Raw genomic sequence first — 13,015 nt, forward strand, 5'->3', positions numbered from 1 at the left:
ACTGTATAGATTATGTCTAAGTTGGTTGTTGCTCAGGTCTGATGCTGCCTAGTGCTCTTGAGAAGAGTGTTGGAACGTATCTCCTGCCTGTTTTGGGTTCAATGTCTCTCGCCATTCCTCCAAGTGGTGCTCCTTCCTAGTCCTTACTTAAGACTCTGGTGTAGTGTTTGGAAAAGCATTGCTTTGAGTAGGGTTCCAGTGGACCAGAGCAAGGGCAGTCTGGTTAGCAGAACATTTTTTAGTAGTCTGTTGTGAAATATTGCAGAAGGCTGTAAAATATGTATCAGGCCACCTTCTTGATTGTGTCATAGTTCGACTGAAGCAGCAGGCAAAAATGTGCTTTTCCTTTTGCCCAGCAGTGCAGCAGCTGGGTTTTTTTTCCACATACCCCATTCAACTTCTCCCAAAGTCACAGCAGATAATTCCTTCTGTCCACTCTGCATGTAGTACACTTATATATTCATATGTATTTGTAAAGATATACACAAGCACATGTTCTTTGATTTTTCCTTTGCCTACTACTTTTGAAGCTCTCTTCTGGAACTGTAGGATTTGTTCTTTGACAGAGTAAGAGTTCTGTCTCTGCTACGTCATCTTTGCCTCCATAATTGGTAATTATAATTTTACTGGAATAGAATAAGTGAAGGAATCCCGTGGCGCAGAGTGATAAGCTGCAGTATACTGCAGTCAAAAGCTCTGCTCACAACCTGAGTTCAATCCTGACGGAAGTCGGTTTCAGGTAGCTGGCTCGAAATTGACTCAGCCTTCCATCCTTCCGAGGTCGGTTAAGTGAGTATCCAGTTTGCTGGGGGTAAAGTGTAGATGACTGGAGAAGGCAATGGCAAACCACCCTGTAAACATAGACTGCCTAGTAAACGTCGGGATGTGACACCTTTACCTTAGAAGGGACCCAGTTCGCATGTACCCTAGTGCCCCCTCCGATTTCTCCACCCAACAACTGCACATTCTGAAGGGGCAAAGGAGTCGGTGTTCTGTCTTCCTTAGTATGCTGAATTAAAGCTTAACATAGTGTGAAATTTGAAGATTCCGTTTTCACTTAAAATAACCATTCACATTTTCTGCACTAAAAGTATTTTTTCCTGTCATTCTTGTACTTGAGGACTCCTTCAGGCTAAGGAAAAGTTAATTCTCAAGGGGGCCATTTATTTCCAAAGATCAACTACATCACTTGGTTGTTTACTGCGCTTGTTGTTTAATCAATATTTCTTCCCCTGGTACAGTCTCAAAGATGTGTTGATGCTGTAAATGTCAAAAGAAGTAAAAATAAAAATAGACGAACACATTCGTACAAAATACAAAGGTTTGCCTAGTTAGTGAGGCGTTTCTTGTTTGTTTAGCTGACTAGAAAAATGCAGAGCAAGTACTTCTGCAGAGTGAGTACTTCTGCAAATAACTAGTGAGTTTTTGAGACCTTTGTCAGGTCTTTGTGTATTCTGGTTTTTTTTTAAAGATTTTATCCCTGGTTTCTTGTGCTTAGTACTGAGGGAAGTGAATAAATGTAAATTGGTTTCAGATTCTGGTTTGATAATCCTCAAAGTCCATACTGAACTCTGTGCCAGGAGCCTTTGTGCTCCTGAAGTTGTGAGTAGTGAAAGATTCTCCCAGAGATTCTGTATGCTGACAGAACCTGAAATAATCTGTAAAAGACCAAACATTTGATCAGTTAGCCAAGATAAGTTATTTGGAAACTTAATTGTGATTTTTGTGTGTGGCAGTGTTCCCCCTCTGGAAAAATACAGAATAGAAACATATTTTTGCTTTTTACAGATCATTAAGAAGGGCACAGTAGACTTAGCAGTATATCTGACCAAAATGTCACACAAAATTGCTCACATGTAAGATCCTGAAGGCATGAAAGAGATTGAATGTGTTGTTGGTGCCTAGGATGGGTAGTTGTCAAGACACCTCCTACCTGACACCTACTAGAGAGCTCAAACATGTGTAATGAATCAGTCTTGCTCTCCAACAGAATATTTTTTTGTTAACGTACTGAAAGAGGGTAAATATGAGGTGGTTAAGGCAAAAATATATTGTAGGGTAAGGGATCTGTGAATTTTGAGGTGAAGGGGAGTGTGAAAGCCCAGTTATTGGTCCTGTTTTGTGCCTCAGGGCCCTCAGGATTCTATGTGCAATGGTGAAGAAACATTTTTATAACTGACAGTTAACATCCCCAGTGTTCATTAATACAAGCAGGTTCCTTGTTTTGTAAACCTAGTGGGAGCCAGGAAGATTTCTAAATAGAGGGCAAGTATGAGTGTGGTTGTTTCAAAAAGACACAGAAGGTGAGTAAGGGGTACTTAAACCTTTTGTTTTGTCTGTTTGTTCCAGGCTGCACTCCTCGAAAGTGTGGAAGAGGAATCACAGATGTCATTATCAGCAGGGGGGAAGCTGAGAGAATCCGTAGGTAAATTTCCTTTTCATAATTTAAATTGCCTTCGTTAAGTCTTGAGGATTTGGGGGGTGGCCTTTCAGGAACTTAAAAAAGGTAAAGGTCCCCTGTGCAAGCACTGGGTCATTCCTGACCCATGGGGTGACGTCACATCCCGACGTTTCCTCAGCAGACTTTGTTTATGGGGTGGTTTGCCAGTGCCTTCCCCAGTCATCTTCCCTTTACCCCCAGCAAGCTGAATACTCATTTGACCGACCCCGGAAGGATGGAAGGCTGAGTCAACCTTGAGCTGGCTACCTGAAACCGACTTCCGTCGGGATCAAACTCAGGTCGTGAGCAAAGCTTGGACTGCAGTACTGCAGCTTACCACACTGCGCCACGGGGCCTCAGGAACTTTCATGTAGCTATTTTCCACACTGAAAAGAGAGTGATGACAGAGAGCATAAACTGTTTCTTCTTTGCCTCATATGCCAGGACTGAAAAGTCAGTCCAAATGGAATCTTATATAGCTGAAAATTAATGACCCACTTGTATAGGTATTCTGTTTCCGTGGTAGGTCACTACCATTTTACCAATTGGGAACTGAGAGTGAGTGAGACTGATTAAAGACTTAACCAATATCTTTATGACAGATAAGAGACCTGTATAGGTATAACTCTTCCCAAAAGTTTAATTATGGCTAAGCAATCGAGAGTTGGGTCATGGGATACATACTTCCTGCTGGAGCACACATTTTCAGTGTCTGCTTCAAGCATTATGTTGGCAATGACATCAAACATAGTGAACGTTAATGAGGGTTTTTATTTCAAGAGGATTTGAGACTGGAGTCCCAGTATTCCTTAACCATGACTAAAACAATAGGGAGCTTGACTTGGACTTAACCCCGGTCAGTCAGATTCTGTTTTTTAAAGAGCAGTCATCTCTGGCGGGGGTGGGGGGATACAGTCAATTGTAAAGGGCAGTATGTAAGATTTTTGTTGCAAATGTGGCATACTGGAAAGGTGCTGCATGCCTTGGGTTTGAACCCAGCAGAGTAACATGTAAATACATTGTAGTACATTGTCTGGTTTCACTGGCATGATTTGTTTTCACCTGACATGGCTGTTACGTCACACTCACTTCTTTAAAAAGTGGCTTTTCCTGATATGCACACATTATGTGAATACTCTGGAGTGAGCAAGACATGGCAGTTTCCTCCACCACGCGTAGTCTCTCATTCTGCCTAATTTTCTACAGTTAGGTGGTGCAGCTGTTTTTACAATACCAGCTATCCCTGTTAGGTCATCCTCTAGATAGGGTCTTGCATTCCCTCAGAATAGTATTTGAGGGCTTATAGATGAGCTTTACCTATATTTCTCAGGCTTCTGAGCTAAGCAAAATGAGTTAGTCTGACTTTTCCAGTGATCTGGTCTAGAAATGATCAGGTTAAAGCTGGACTTTGTATTATCTGGATCCTTATTAACAAGTACGCCTCTCTTTAGTTACTGGTATATGCATGTCCAGTGTTCTGTTTTACCCACTGTGATGCGGGTGGAAGTGGACCTTTATATTAGGTCAGCATTGACATCAGCAGTTCTTATTTAGCAAGTACAAATAAACAGGAAACGGTGTTTTTAAAAACCCTCAGTTCTGATTTAACATTGTTTTTATCTACAGAATAGCGGAGAAGGGCCTGTCCCTGGGAGGATCGGACGGAGGGGTGAGCAGTCTCCTGTTACCTTTTACATTCTTCCGGTGTCCAGGCAAGATTCTTCAGATTTTGCTTTATAATAAGTTTTGGGAAGGAGAATGAGGGTGGGAAAGAGATCTGAGACTCATCCTGATGCAAAAATTAGATTTCCTGCCATTGCCGCCTCTAAGGCTGTACTCATAAAACCCAACATATGTTACCTTGCCTTTTGCAGTCTGCTAATAACACTCGAGCAGAATTAATGACATTTCTGTTGTTCTTAATTGCGAATTACTGATGTCTTTGGCAAGGACTGGGCTTAGGGAGGAGAAAGAATGTACTGGATATTAAGGGTGGGATGCTGTAGATGTGGGGTGCGGTAGATGTGTGTGCAGCTGCAGCAGGTTCAAGAGAATTGGAGGTTTTGCAGGGCAGAGACATGTGCTTGATTGGTCAGAGGGATACAGTATCTAATTTTCTTTTTGTTTCTAATCTTTTAAAAGGTTTTGCCCCCAGGTTTTAAAAACAAATTGTCTACACTTCTGTAGCTTATTGGGTAGAATGTTGGGCTTTGGGAGACCTTAAATCATTGCTTTAGCCCCGAAGCTCCCCATACTGTCGTGGCCCAAGGTACTGTCCCCTTCTGCTGCAGCCCCAAATGCCCACTGATATTAGTTAGTGGAAATTTGCTGGATCCAACGCTGGATCCAGTGGGTTTGGCTGGATTTCAGATACCTTGATTGTGCTTAAGGCCTCCTAGTAGCTTCAAGATTCAGCTGGGACTTAATATTCCAGCCCATACCACCCAAACCTTTTGTGCCATATTGGGTTGAATCTTATGCTGCATCTTTTTCACAAAGGTCAGTTGTCACTCTTCTTTTACTAGGTTTGACATAGAATAGTGAATCATCCACTCCATGTTGTCAGAATGGGCAGCTATGAAGGAGGGGTGAGTGGTCTGGTGTCTAGATCTACACATTTTGTCACAGAAAAGGAAGAGGTTATGTGAAGGGAACCAGTGCATGGGAGTATGTCTGGGGTTGTGGACATAACAGAAGTCCAGAGGGCAGACTTATGTTAGGGGGAAAACGCAACTGAGAAAGAACAAGGGCATAATAAGGACATGATTGCTCTCTTTAAGTGTTTGAAGGGCCGTTACTTAGAGGAGGGCAGGGAGCTGTTCCTGTTGGCAGCAGAGGATAGGACTGTATCCAGAGAACAGCTCCTGAGGGCTAAGCAGTGACATCCGAGAGGGTGGTGTTCACTTTCTTGTGCTTTATGTCAGCCAAACTGCTTTATGCTTCCTTCATGGTAAGCACTACAGTGCTGAGCTGTTGCAGCTGTCTGTATGTTCTTCTCTCAAAATTTCTGTCTATAATGTTTCTATTTCCAGCAGGTGAAGGGATTCAGTGAATGCTTTTTCTGACATTCTTACTATTTCTCATTGTTCATGCATCCTCTGCCACGACCCGCCAGTACTTTATGCAAAAGTCAAGAGGTTTACGTCAGTGGAATTATACATCTTCCCCCCCCTTTTCCCTCTTGCTCATCTGTGCTTTTCTAAAGTAGCCTTGCAGTTTACTGAGTTGCTAAGATGCCTGAAATTGCTTATACATCTTTATCAAGGTTATGTAGGAGAACAGTATTGTTGTTGTTCCTAAAATTAATTCAAGTGATCAAATGAATGAGGCTTTTCTTTTCTGTGGAGGATAGCAAATCTATTGACTAAGGATCTAAATAGTCCAGTGAGGAATTCAGAACTGAAAGAAGGTTAGGAATCAAAACAAGATAGATGTACTTGATTCTCTGTGTTTCATTCAAATTAGTTGCAAATGTGCCTTGAAATTAAATATGGTAGGAAGCAATTTTTATTGTCTGTGTATGAGACATTTTTATATAATTACCTGTTGTTGCATTGGGCTGGTGGGGAGAGGGGTATTGATCTGTATAGGTAGAACGGTAGCTGGGTGGAAGACTGATACTAAAGGTTCATTACCCAGTAATCAAAAGCCAACTTGGTTAGCCAACTTCAGTATTTTTTGCATTTCTAGTCAGGTTTTTACACCAAGTGAAGTCAACCAAGAGAGCTCAGGTTCATGTTGGAGTGATTTCATAAGACACATCTTTGAATTGATCATAGAGGGAGCTATGTGAGTCATATAGTACATTTTGAAAATTAAGTGACCATGGGTATGGAATCTGTGGCTTGTAATGTGTGCAGAGCAAAGAGCAAAACTATGACAATCTAAACTTTGATTTTAAAGAAACTGGGCTGAAGTCCTTAACTTTCAGAGGAAAAGTATGAGAGTAATTGAATCCTCTAGGCTCAGAAACCAGAAGGTAAATATAGTATATCAATCACCATCTTTTATAATCTTACATACGGTCACACATTAAGACACCCTGTTGTAGAATAACTCAGCTCTAGCTTGGAGAAGTCCTGTAAGTATGCTTGTACACCTAATTAACTGCAGATTATTACTTTAAAAACTAATGTTTTGTAACAAATAATGAGAAAATTGATATGTCAGAATAATATGTAGGCCTGTTTTTATTAGTTTTGGGTCAAAAGATTCTGTGGTCAAATCCAGGAACAAATGGAACTGTGTCCCAAATGCAAGCTCCCTGATATTACATCCCATTGTCAGGACTTAGTATTTATATCAGACTTGACCAGTCCAGGGGCTTAATGCTCCTTATCAATTACATGGCAAGTATTGAATATCCCTGTTCTTTTTTTTATGCTTGAAGCAGACTCTAAGGTCTGAGTTCATGATGGGTCTGAGTTCATGATGGGTCGCATGGTGAGGTCCCAGCATTATCCATAAGGCTCCCGGTTTAAGCCCTGGATTCCCTGACACTAGTGCAGTTAGTTAAGGACAAACCCAAGTTTCCAGAGGTATTGCATCCTGTGTAGTAGGATAATACATCATTGTGTGATAAGAAGTTGCAGTCTGAATGACACGTTGGTTACGTATTGTTTGTGAGACTTCTGTCTTCAGCAGCCTTTATCCGTGCGAAGGGTTACATATCTTTACCAGAGGTTTTTATGAATGCTTCGTATAGATGCTTCAGGAATCCTCTGACCCACACTTTAAGGAGTAGAACATGGTCCTGCAAACTTTTGTACGTGACATGGCTTTTTGCAAAAGCAATTGCTGCTTGACATATCAGCACAATCATTTAGCAAGTTCTTTCGCATTACTGAGATCCACTCAACATCTGACAGTCAATCTTTTCTTGTGCGGAGGACTGCTTTTTCTTCTTCTCCCAGTTGATTTTCATCTTCATAATTTTCCTTTAGGGCTGCTTATTGCAGCCATTTGTTTTGCTTTGTTTGCTTCCCCCCCCCCCCCGATGCTTGATTAATAAGCCTTTCAGTAAACGGTTTAGTTGTTTTCTTTCCTTGTAGCACTCTAAACTTGTGCTGCTTCAGGAAGCTAAAGAATAAAATCTTTTTAATGTGCTACTTGAATGTTTGGAATAAGAAACATGTTAAACTAGTATTAATTTGTAGCAATTTGCTATAGACTTGCCAGGACTTGCAGGGGGAAGGGGGGGACGACAGGAATGTGATGCCAACCTCCAAGCTAGTTCCAAGTGTTCAGTGCTGGCCCCAGTTGCCAGTGCAGAAGCAGAAATGACTGCTGGGGGGCACCTTGCTTTCATCTTCCCCTCTTCCTGGTAACCCCCATATTGTCAACTTTCACTGCTTCCATCTACCTTCTTATCTGCTTCCCCCATCTTCAGCTATATGTATAATTTATTTGCTTCAATTATCCATCCCTTTCTCCACAATGGGGACCCAAAGCAGCCGACATAATTCTCCTCCTGTCCATTTTATCTTCACAACAGCCTTGTGAAGTAGGTCAGGCTGAGCCCAAGGTCATGTAATCACTGGCCCAAGGTCATGTAATGAGCTTCCAAGTCAGAGTGATGATTGAATGTGGGTCTCCCAGATCCTAGTCTGAAATTCAAGCCACTACACCACACTGTAATTTGTGGGATTGCTGCTGTTGAACAGTACACTAGCAAGCAGCCAGGTGTCAAGTCAGCTGGCAGTTTCTCCCAGGCCTGACCCTGATGAGTCTTCTCTCAAAGGCCAGAACTGCCCTGGAAAGGTCCTGCCCCTTCCCCCTGCCTTTTATTAACAGAAACCAATGCTTGAAGGCTGTCAATACTGTGTGGTTGTCTATCAATGGCCACTGAGGGCATTCGTTTATTAAAACTACAGGCACTGCTATTATTGGGAGGGGGGTGTTAACACCTCTGTGTGGGGCATTTTTCAGGTTTGCCTGTTTATGGCTCTCATCTCCAGATTTAAGTATCCATACATTTGACCATGTTGAGAATTAGATACATTGATATAATGGCCGAGATACAAAGGTTAGCAATATTTTTTGCCATCAAGAAATAAAGTATTGAAAATAAGTGTTTATAGTTCATGTAATATCTGGGACCGCAAGGAACAGAGATCTAGCCTGCAGATAGGAATTGTTCTTTTGAAGAAAAGTACCGTATATACCCGTGTATAAGCCGACCCTCGTATAAGCCGAGGTGCCTAATTTCTCCCCAAAAATGGGGAAAAATTAGGCACCCGCGTATAAGCCGAGGGTCGGCTTATAACCCCACCCCCCGCAGGCTTACCTGACGGCTCCGGCAGCAAGGCGAGGGTCTGGAGACAGCGGCGGCGCGGCCCCGCAGGGGGCGGGACAGCCTTCCTGCGGCTGCAGGTGGCTGCCCCAGGCCGCTCCGGGCGGCGGTGTGGCCTGGCGCGGCCCCACGGGGGGCGGGGCAGCCTTCCTGCGGCTGCAGGAGGCTACTCCAGGCGGCGGTGCGGCCTGGCGCGGCCCGGCGGGGGGCGGGGCAGCCTTCCTGCGGCTGCAGGAGGCTGCCCCAGGCCGCTCCGGGCTGCAGTGCGGCCTGGTGCGGCCCGGCGGGGGGTGGGGCAGCCTTCCTGCGGCTGCAGGAGACTGCCCCAGGCCGCTCCGGGCGGCGGTGTGGCCTGGCCCGGCCCCGCGGGGGGCGGGGCAGCCTTCCTGCGGCTGCCCCCGGCCAGTCCGGGTGGCGCGAAGCGGCGGTGCGGCCTGGTGCAGCCCGGCGGGGGCCGGAGCAGCCTTCCTGCAGCTGCAGGAGGCTGCCCCAGGCCGCTCCGGGCGGCGGGAAGCGGCGCGGGCTCGGCGACGGCGGTAAGTTCCCCCCTCCCTCCTCCCTCCTCCCTCCTCCCTCCTTCCCCCCTCTATCGTATTGACCCGTGTATAAGCCGAGGCCGGCTTTTTCAGCCCTTTTTTTGGGCTGAAAAACTCGGCTTATACACGAGTATATACGGTAAGCAGCCTTAGCTGTTTCTCTTCAGTTTACTGATTTCTGTTTCCTTTTGCTTGATTTTTCCCCCCAGGCTTCAATTCTGGATTTGCACTCTGGAGCTCTTTCTTTGGGAAAGCATTTTGTTAACATGTACAGGTAATGTGGTGTTGTCTCTTGGTCTCTGTGTCCTTGGGTACTTCTGATTTTGGTTCTTTTAGCTTCTTAACATGAGTTGGGTACTTGTATAGAGAAACAGAAGTCAAGGCTCTACAGAAAATTGGTGTATTTGTCTGCCTTTGCAAAAGGGTATGTGGTATCAATCGGATAAAATTTTATTAATAAGTTGAGCCCCCAGGAAGACAGTAAAAATCTTGCTGCCTTCCCAGATGCTAGATGTAAGAGCTGGTTCTTCTAGCAAAGTTTAAGCCATTTTCTATAGTAAAGGAAGCAAATGGATTTGTGTACAGGTTTTTTTAATGGTGATTCCCCCCCCCCATGGAATTACTAAATACCATTACCATGGCATCTGCCTTTATGATTGAACTAATCTTTATAATTGTCACTTTGGAATTATTAATTCTTTTAATAATTTCATATTCTGAGATATAATCTGGGTAAATTTATATAGTTTGTAAAGAGAGTTTAGGAGCTCCGTGGCGCAGAGTGTTAAGCTGCAGTACTGCAGTCCAAGCTCTGCTCACGACCAGAGTTTGATCCCGACGGAAGTCGGTTTCAGGTAGCCGGCTCAAGGTTGACTCAGCCTTCCATCCTTCCGAGGTCGGTGAAATGAGTACCCAGCTTGCTGGGGGTAAAGGGAAGATGACTGGGGAAGGCACTGGCAAACCACCCCGCAAACAAAGTCTGCCTAGGAAACGTCGGGATGTGACGTCACCCATGGGTCAGGAATGACCCAGTGCTTGCACAGGGGACCTTTACCTTTTTAAAGAGAGCTTAAGTACTGACTGATGCAGAGTTTTAACTTGTGTTTTTCAGAGGGTATGGCTCAGGTTTTTTTTTTACTTGTCTGTCTTCAGATATTTTGGAGATAAAGTCCACGATATATTTACAGAAGAAGATTTTCGTTTGTACAGGTGAGAAAAACTTGTAATTGTGACTTATCTTTTTGCATCCCTCAGCCCTCTAATATAGCTTTAGTCATGTTGATTAAGTGCCTGTACATTTTTTTACTGTATCTGGGAAAAAGCATGTTTAAAGGCAGCATGATTTTTGAATTGCTTACAGGATGTTTGGGTTGGGTCCAGTGGAAGGATTGTGCAATGATCCCTGATCTTCTCAGCTTCCCTCTCCCATTTCTTCCCCTGGGAAAGCTGAATCCTGGGGTTACAGCCCTCACATGGAGTAATAGCCACATTAGTAAGGAAGATGCACTGGGGAGGAGGAAGGGGGTGAACTCAAGGCAGGAAGGAGTGATTGTGTGCTTTCCCCTCTCTTCTGCAGCCTTCGGCCTGTTTTGACTTTTCCTTCATGAGATCCTGTGCCCATGGGGGCAGAAAAGGCTGCTGGGGGTAAGGGAAAGCATGGAAAATCAGTGATCAGCAGTGCTTTCTGTTGACAGATTGTGGGATACAGTGCTGTTTACTTGGCAAAGAAGAGTCCTTCAGTTTGCATCAGTGGAAAATGTAGAACTTTAATAGTATATCAGCTTGTTTAATAGTATAGGGAGGAAATATCTTTTGGCATTAGATCAAGCTATGCAAACTGCCACAAGCAGAGAGCTGGTGGATTGCAGAAGATTGCTTACAGGGTAAATAGGAACTGTGCAGACAAACTAAATCACAAGATCCAGGAGAAAATAGAATATTACAAGGATTCTTTATAATCCAGTAAATTCATATTCAAAACCTTTAATGGCATATAATTTGTAATCCAGTAATCTGGTTCCCTACCCCGCCACTCACACAATACAGCTATTATCCGAAGAAAGATTTTATTGGATATATCTCCGCACCAGCCAATATTCTATCTCTGATGGTGGAAGTTCATGGTAGCCCAAGAGAAAGCATACTGTAGGAATCCAAAACCTTGTGGAGAGGAAAGAAAATAATCCTGACCATAATTTAGGTGTATGGAAAGAAACTGCATAGCATACTTCTTTCTCTTACCCATCTTTGTCTTGAACCCAGTGACTTCTTTATCCCCATTTCTTTTTCAAGGAATTTATTCCGAAAGTTGACATCTGTAATAGTTAAACATCAGTATATCTAATTCTCAATGAGGCTCCAGCTGTGGATACTTAAATCCGGAGACTGAGCCATGAACAGAAAGGACAGATCTTTTTACAAATCTGAAAAAAGCCCCAGGTTTGCAAAAAAAATGAAATATGTTTTTAAAAGTGGGTTAAAACCCCTCAAAATGATAAATGGAACACCTGTAGTTTTAAGAAACAGTTGCCCTCAGTTGCTGTTGCTAGTCAACCACAACAGTATTCAAGCCTTGGTTTCTGTCAGGAAAGGGCAGATGAATGGGGAGGGGCCCTTTCCATGGCTGTTTTGGTCTTTGAGGAAGGACTTAAGGGGGCCAGGCCCAGCAGCAGCAACTGGGTGACTTGCTACCATGCACTTGCATGACTATCATTCAATATCAGCCACCCAACAAAAGCCAGTGGTGTAGTGGTTAGAGTTTCTAACTAGGATCTGGGAGACTCAGGTTAAAATCCTCACTCTGCTGTGGAAACTCTCTGAGTGACCTTGGGCCAGTCACATACTCTCAGCCTAACCAACCTCACACGGTTGCTATGGGGATAAAATGGAGGAGGAGGAGAAGAGTTGGTTTTTATAAGCCAACTTTATCTCCCTTTGAAGGAGAATCAAACCGGTTTACAATCACCTTCGCTTCCCCTCCCCACAACAGACACCTTGTGAGGTAGGTGGGGCTGAGAGAGCTCTAAGAGAACTGCGACTAGCCCAAGGTCACCCAGCTGGCTTCATGTGTAGGAGCTGGGAAACCAAGCCGGCTCACCAGATTAGAATCTGCCGCTCATGTGGAGGAGTGGAGAATCAAACCCGGTTCTCCAGATTCGAGTCCTCCATTCTTAACCACTACACCACACTGGATGTTAGATGCTTTGATTATGCATTGTGGTGAAAGGTGGGGTATAAATGAAGTAAATATCAATAAAGCCAAAGCTGGGTGGGGGGCAGATAAAAGTTAGGTTGGTGGGTAGGAAGAAGAGAAAGAAGTAGGAAAAGGTGAAACTATGGGAGTTACTAAGAGGAAGGAACCCTGACCCTGGCAAGTATTTGGATGGGAGTCCTCCAAGGAATACCAGAATCGTGATATGGAGGCAGTCAATGGCAAACCACCTCCAAACATCTCTTGCCTTGAAAACCCTACTGGGTCGCCATAAGTCAGCTGTGACTTCATGGCAAAAAAAAAAAAAAAAAAGAGGAGGAGGAGGAAGGAAAGAGGAAATAAGGTTGTGGGGTGGATACAGGGAAAGTGAGATGCTTTCAAGTCCTTGCATGTTGCCTACCCTGCAACTGGGCCTGGTGGCTGCCACTACACAACTGGGCCATAGTTTTCCCAGGTGGAGGCTGCCAGGGGGAGAAGGAGGGAAGGCTAAACACAGGGGACAGATAAGGGTGGGATGGGTGAGAAGGAAGCAAGAA

The 13,015-nt window shown here is 44.1% G+C and overlaps 1 protein-coding gene across 1 annotated transcript in view; it reads left to right on the forward strand.

Moving 5' to 3' along the window:
- OGFOD3 (2-oxoglutarate and iron dependent oxygenase domain containing 3) overlaps positions 1 to 13,015 on the forward strand; it is a 43,479-nt gene that overhangs the window by 7,305 nt on the left and 23,159 nt on the right. The window contains exons 3-6 of the mRNA XM_056848301.1: positions 2,350 to 2,425; positions 4,067 to 4,109; positions 9,478 to 9,542; positions 10,421 to 10,477. Of these exons, the coding sequence (XP_056704279.1) occupies positions 2,350 to 2,425; positions 4,067 to 4,109; positions 9,478 to 9,542; positions 10,421 to 10,477 (241 nt within the window). The remainder of the gene's footprint in view (positions 1 to 2,349; positions 2,426 to 4,066; positions 4,110 to 9,477; positions 9,543 to 10,420; positions 10,478 to 13,015) is intronic.

The sequence above is a fragment of the Euleptes europaea genome, chromosome 1, assembly GCF_029931775.1.
Source record: "Euleptes europaea isolate rEulEur1 chromosome 1, rEulEur1.hap1, whole genome shotgun sequence".
Classification (NCBI taxonomy): Eukaryota; Metazoa; Chordata; class Lepidosauria; order Squamata; family Sphaerodactylidae; genus Euleptes; species Euleptes europaea.